Source organism: Nicotiana tabacum, chromosome 18, assembly GCF_000715075.1.
Source record: "Nicotiana tabacum cultivar K326 chromosome 18, ASM71507v2, whole genome shotgun sequence".
Taxonomy (NCBI): Eukaryota; Viridiplantae; Streptophyta; class Magnoliopsida; order Solanales; family Solanaceae; genus Nicotiana; species Nicotiana tabacum.
In genome coordinates, this window is record NC_134097.1 from 67,954,961 (window position 1) to 67,961,116 (window position 6,156).

The following is a 6,156-nucleotide window of genomic DNA, read 5'->3' on the forward strand; positions in this document are numbered from 1 at the left end:
AAATGCATTAATTTTAAAAGTCAACAGCTTTTTTATTGATTGAAGCCCTAATGTATTGTCTTTCCCAATTCTTTATCTTGTCCGTTGGTCTGCTAATATCTTCCAAAAGCAACGAATATTCAAATTTTTTTACAAATACAAAGAGAACTTCATTCTCCTTCATAAGTGCAAGTTCAAAGTTCAAATTGCAGGTTAGTCATCCTTTTTGTTCCTCCATGTAGAAAACTTTATTCTTTTCGACTCAAGTTACTTGTGCTTGTAAGTAGCGTATAATAGTTTGCTTTGACTAGTTTTTATTGGGGATGGAGCACATCTCTCTCTATCTCTATCTCTCTCTCTATATATATACATATATATATATATTTCACATATTCATAGTTTTCTTCAATTTTTATGCAATTTTACCCCGCCTATTCAAGCCAACCTAATACTGTATGCCTATAGAATTAGAATTAACAAGAATGCATGTATATTTCCTGCAAAAATAACCAGGTAAGGAAACTAGAATATGTAAATCCTAATCGCGAATCAATTCTCCGATGCCCGGATTCAATAAAATTATATTATTTTATAAATATTAAGAATTAAATACTCATGGGGCTTATGCCCGAACCTCGGGGCTTATGCTTCACTGAGGCATATGTAAAATGTCTCGCCTTACGCTCACGTCTTTTAAAATACTGGTCCGATATTACACATTAAATATTTTCCCTAAAAGTGTTAGATCCGCTATTGAATATTGATATTGATTATGATTAACCCTAATTTTTTATAAATCTAATTGTATAAAAACCAGAATCTAATTAATTTGTTACAGTATTGTTCGAAATTTAGATACATATTTAGATCCTCGAGTGGCTGCCTATTGGGGACGTGCATAAGATTAAGCATGAAGAAACAGAAAAGAAAATGATAAGTTCCTGAAAAATTATGATGTTGTCCCTCGAGATAAAACTAGCAATCCCATGAAGTGTTTTGACAAAGCAATAACCTACCGATGGTCTAATGAATAGAAGCGTTTTGCTTAAAGGATACCACGTTGACTTTCAGCAATCACTACTTCCAGTCTGCAGACTTGGCTCTGGAATTCGAAGGAAATTCCAGACAGGAAAATTCTTCAACGAGAAGCGTGGTCTATATACATTAATTAAAGCAGATTTTCAAGTTGGCCAAAACTAAGGGAAACCAGAATCACTTTCCCCTCAAATTCTTAAGAAGGTGGACCTTTAAAAACTCAATGTAATGAATGATTGCAACCTAAATGGTGGAGGGTTGCGAGAAATATCACAAAGAAGAGCGCGTACAGAACTTCATTGCTGTTTGTCCAAATCGGTCAAAGATAACATACAGTACGTACTATTACAGGTTCGGAGTTTTCGAATCAAGGGAAATTAGATTGGTCGTGTTTCTGCTCCATCCCACGTGTCTAGTTGTCTACTTAATTGAGTAGCATATGTAGATACAAGGGTCCCGACACAATTGCTCATATATTGCCACACCATAGTCCGTATGTACCAAAACCTAATACCGGCATTTTACACTATTTTTTTGTCGATATGTATTTATGTGCACCATAGTAGCTAGGTCATATATTGTGTGTGTTGGAAACGTTGAATTCAGTTGAAACTATTAATTACTCTTCCGTTTCAGTGTTCCAAAAAGAATGACTCCTTTCTAAATTTAGAAACAATTTAGTTTAAATTTCTAATTCTACCCTTAATGAGAAGCCTCTATAACCGTACAAATATCGTGGACCCCTTTTTGACTTGTTTAGGACCATAAATTCTAAAAATCTTCATTTTTTCTTAAACTCCGTGCACAATCAAACAGGTTCACATAAATTGGTACGAAGAAAGTATATGCTACATATGTCAGCTTACATGTAGTAGCGCACCCATTATAGGAACATCTTGGATCATCCACTCAATGATGAAGCTAAGAATTTCTCCAAGCGTGTTCAAATTTAAAAGAATAAAAAAAATCTGACAAAGTGTGTTCAGTATGTGTTTTATACCTCTAAAACATAATATTATATCTATATACATAGTGATCACCCTTACGACCACGTGGCTTCACCCATGCAGCCACTGCATACCTACATAGGTTTCTAACAATATTTGAACATATGGTTAATGGTTCACGTTAACACTATATCCTTTGTTTTCACAAGTACTCTTCTGAGCAGCTCATAGTAATCCCTCATTTGTGTGAGATACACAGAATCAGTGCACATTTGTTCCAAAAGTTTAAAGTATATGTACTGATAGTATAAAAAAATATTTAAACAATTAAGTAACAGCTTGTATGGTAATTATTGATAAATTGCTATGATAATTAATAATATTATGATGAAAATAATTACTAAACTACTAGTATCACATACTTAATAAGTGTCTATAACTTAAATCCTTGTTCCGATACCCACCTCACCCTGCCAAACCATAGTGAGATCCAAGGAAAAAAAGAAATGCATAATCTTGGTCCCGAAAAAACACGAATAAGTATTTATAACGTCCTAATTTTATCCGGCAAGCAAACGGATAAGGTGGGAATAAAGTAAACATAGAGTTCAAAACCAACCAGAAAGAAGAAGCATCGAGTTCAGAACCAACCATAAAGCCAATTCAAAATCATCCTCAGAGTAGAAAAACCTAGGAAACAAAAACCAAACACAGAAATATGCATATTGCACACATCCTCATGCCGGCACAAAATAACAAAAAACAATTCCATTCCATCTAAGAAAGAGGAGCTTACAGTAATAAAATGCAAAATCTTACCAACAAACGACTAACAAAATTTGTAACATCCCATCATGCCAATTGATGTCTTCCTTCATGAAGAATATATAACAAGTTTTCTTAATTTCTCTACCCCTATATATTCTCTAACAAAATCAGGAATAATGGGACTAATTATTCGATGACCTAATTAAGGTCTTGGCGGTGGAAAGAATTGCGTACCAGCCATGAAAGCAGAAAGTTGATGATTTGGATATATGGAAGCTGGATCAAACATAGCAATGGAAACGCCCTGCTGTTGGCTACTTGCGGCGGCTGTGGCGCCGGCGATGAAATTAAGCGGTTGCGATGAGCTCTCTCCTGCACCTCCTCCACTACTACTATAGCGACTCTGATCAGGACCTTGGTCATAAAGCATTCCTTTGAAAATATGGCCTCCAATATTCACAGCTGTTTGATAAGCATAATGCTGTTCTGCATCTTCGACTCCACTCACTTTTACGCAGCGGAATACTGCTGGAGAATTCACTTCTGGAGGAAAATGACTACCCACCTCTAACCCTAGACAGTAATTACACCACAAAACTAATTATGGAGTCCTTTCAAATTCGAAAAGAATGAAAGGTTATTTAATTTCCAGGACTACAAACACTATCAGTAGGGGAAAAAACAGTGAAAAAAAGGTTCTGCTGGTCAACATATATATGATTATAAACAGTTGAATCTTGACGTAGCTATGAATATCATCACCATTTTGGTCTTGATTTTCGTTGCCACTTACTTTTAGTTAACTTCATAAAAGTAAAAACTACAGTGGTATTTGTGATAGTAATACGAGGCATTTTTAAGGAATTCAGTGAGAACTTGGCCCAAAGTAATTACTACTATACTATATTTAAAGAAGAAGTAATGCTACCTGAAGAGGTAGTGGGTAAACGAGTGTAGGCAAGAGAGGAACCAGAGATATTGTCTCTTGGCCTTTTGGGATGATTTTCTGAAAATTGTTGTTGCCTTTCACGCCTTCTAGCTGCAGGAACCCAGGTACTTTTAACATGCGTTTGACACTGAAAGCCTCTACCCCTACAGCAAGTTCTACACCTCGAATGTGGGCAATCTTTCTTAGCTTGATTCCCACAATCTTGGCAATTCACATTCCCTTGATCTCCACTGCTACTGCCTCCTCCCCTCATATTCATAACCCTAAACCCTAATGATCTAGAAGAATTACTGTTGTTATTACTAGGTTTACTACTACTAGCTGGACCCACGCAGATAGAGAAATCCACATGATCTTGCTCTTGATTTTGATGATTTTGTTGTTGTCTTTGTTGTTGCAACTGTTGCCATAGCTTGAAACCCTTATTGTAGATCTCTTCGTTCTTGAACAGCAACAAATTATTAGTAGCTAATTCTTCTCGTTCTTGCTCTTTCCCCCCACCTAGACCGAAAAACCAAGACATATTCTACTCCTAGAAGCTATATCTAACCTCAATTTTGATTGCATATCCATTGCCAAAAGAGACCCGGCCCCCCTCAGCCTATACGGACAAATAGGGTAAAGGCAAGTATATGAACTATGGGGTTTTGATGATAACCATGTTAATTTTTGTAGTAGCAGTACTGGGGTAGTAAATTTTTAAGTGGGAAAATTCTGACTTACTGTGGGTTTTGTTTCCTTTGCAGCTTTTCAGGACAAATTGTAGGAATTTTTTAGGATAACGAAAAACAAAAAGATCGTTGATCCCCTTAATGATTCTCTCTCTTCTTATATATCTTTGCTTTCACTTCACTTGGATTCTTTGTCGCCGATTTTGATTACGGTGCATTAAATTTATAGCTCTGTGACGCCGCCATGGAGACTGCAATCTTTCATCTGCAGCAGATCAGAGCTAACCTCAATTTAAGACTAACTGCAGTACATACTCTCTTCTCTCTCTCTCATACACTTTTTCTTTATCTCACTGTTTACCCTGCAATCCAAGTTTGGGTTTATTGAGCCAAATATCTTGCCACTTCTCTCACATTTGATAATCGAAAGTGAATTTTACACACATTGTATATTCACACAAGAGGTTACTACACTGCCCTTTCCTTTAATATTAAAAAATAATTTACAAATCAAATATAATTATAAGCTACAGATATTACCTACACTAATAGTATGTAGTTTTTCTTAGCGGTTAACTATATATATGCACTAATAGTATGTAGTTCTTTTTGGCAGTATTAATCTCCTCGTTTGGCTATAGATATTGGAATTTTTTTTCCAAATACCTATTCCCTCCGTCCCAGTTTATGTGATCCAAAAAAAAATGACTCCTTTCTAAATTTGGAAACAATTTAGTTTAAACTTACAATTCTACTATTAATGAGAAGTTTTTATAACCACACAAATACTCTGGTCCTTTTTAACTTGTTTAGGACCACAAATTTCAAAAGTTTTTATTTTTTCTTAAACTACGTGCTCAGTCAAACATGTTCACATAAATTGGAACGAAGAGAGTATTTGTTTATAAATTTTAACCATTTTTTGGGAGATTTTGTAAACAAAATCTTCAAATTTCAAAAATAGTTCTAGAGTAGTTTTTGAAGTTTTCTACTCACAAAACTTTAATTTCTTTCCAAGTAAAGTGTATGTCCAAACACAATTTCAACTTTCAAAAATTATTTTTCATTTCATCCTCAAAAAATCGTTTTTTCAAATTTCAACTAAATCTATGGCCATACGCTAGCTAGGTCATTTGCACCCGTTTGGCCATAGATTTTGGGTACATTTTTTCAAAAAAAAAAAAAAATTTGAATACACTATTTGTTCATGGAACATGATTAGTTTTTGAAAAAAAATTGCATTATTTTTTTTAAGTTCCCAAAACCTGGTTTAGGAAAGTTTTTTGGTGAATTTTTTCTTCTACTTACAAAACTTTATAATTTTTTTTTCAAATAAAATACATGTCCAAATACAACTTCAACCTCCAAAAAATATTTTTCTAACATAATTTCAAAAATTCATTTTTAAACTTTCAGCCAAATAGATGTCCAAACATTATCTTTAAAAAGTTGAACTAGCTATTATGGTGTGTATTCGCAAAAGAGGATAACCTGGCAGCTAGCAATAGTTAATTACTTGGAATTGTGAGTGTAATCGAAAAAGTAAACAAATATACTTAGAAAATATACTGTATATGTTAAACTTTATGGTTTTCTTTTCATTATGTTAAACTATTTTAGTAATATAAAAATCGTTTACACTATTAATGCATTTGACTTCAATCATTAAGTTTTAAATAATATGTTATTATAGAAATTATTCAATTTTTATTTTTCAATTTAACTATATTTTCGTATTGGAAGTTCACTAATCTTACCAATTCTCATCCGCACTGGTCGGTCACTAAATCTAACTAGATGGTTGTCC

General features: G+C 34.0%; 1 protein-coding gene across 1 annotated transcript; it reads right to left on the reverse strand.

Annotated features, from left to right (window-relative positions):
- Positions 1 to 2,724: 2,724 nt before the first annotated feature.
- LOC107799740 (protein SHI RELATED SEQUENCE 5-like) lies at positions 2,725 to 4,781 on the reverse strand. Its single transcript, XM_016622883.2, has 2 exons — positions 3,658 to 4,781; positions 2,725 to 3,302 (listed from the first exon to the last, which is right to left on the reverse strand). Exons 1-2 carry the CDS (start codon positions 4,199 to 4,201, stop codon positions 2,932 to 2,934), a joined length of 915 nt encoding a protein of 304 aa, XP_016478369.2. The 5' UTR covers positions 4,202 to 4,781; the 3' UTR covers positions 2,725 to 2,931.
- Positions 4,782 to 6,156: the final 1,375 nt, after the last annotated feature.

Bases quoted from the DNA above. Each gene is read 5' to 3' on its own strand.
- LOC107799740 (XM_016622883.2), bottom strand. From the start codon at position 4,201: ATGTCTTGGTTTTTCGGTCTAGGTGGGGGGAAAGAGCAAGAACGAGAA. The intron at 3,303-3,657 runs GTAGCATTACTT...ATTACTGTCTAG, and splicing joins TTTACCCACTACCTCTTCAG to GGTTAGAGGTGGGTAGTCAT.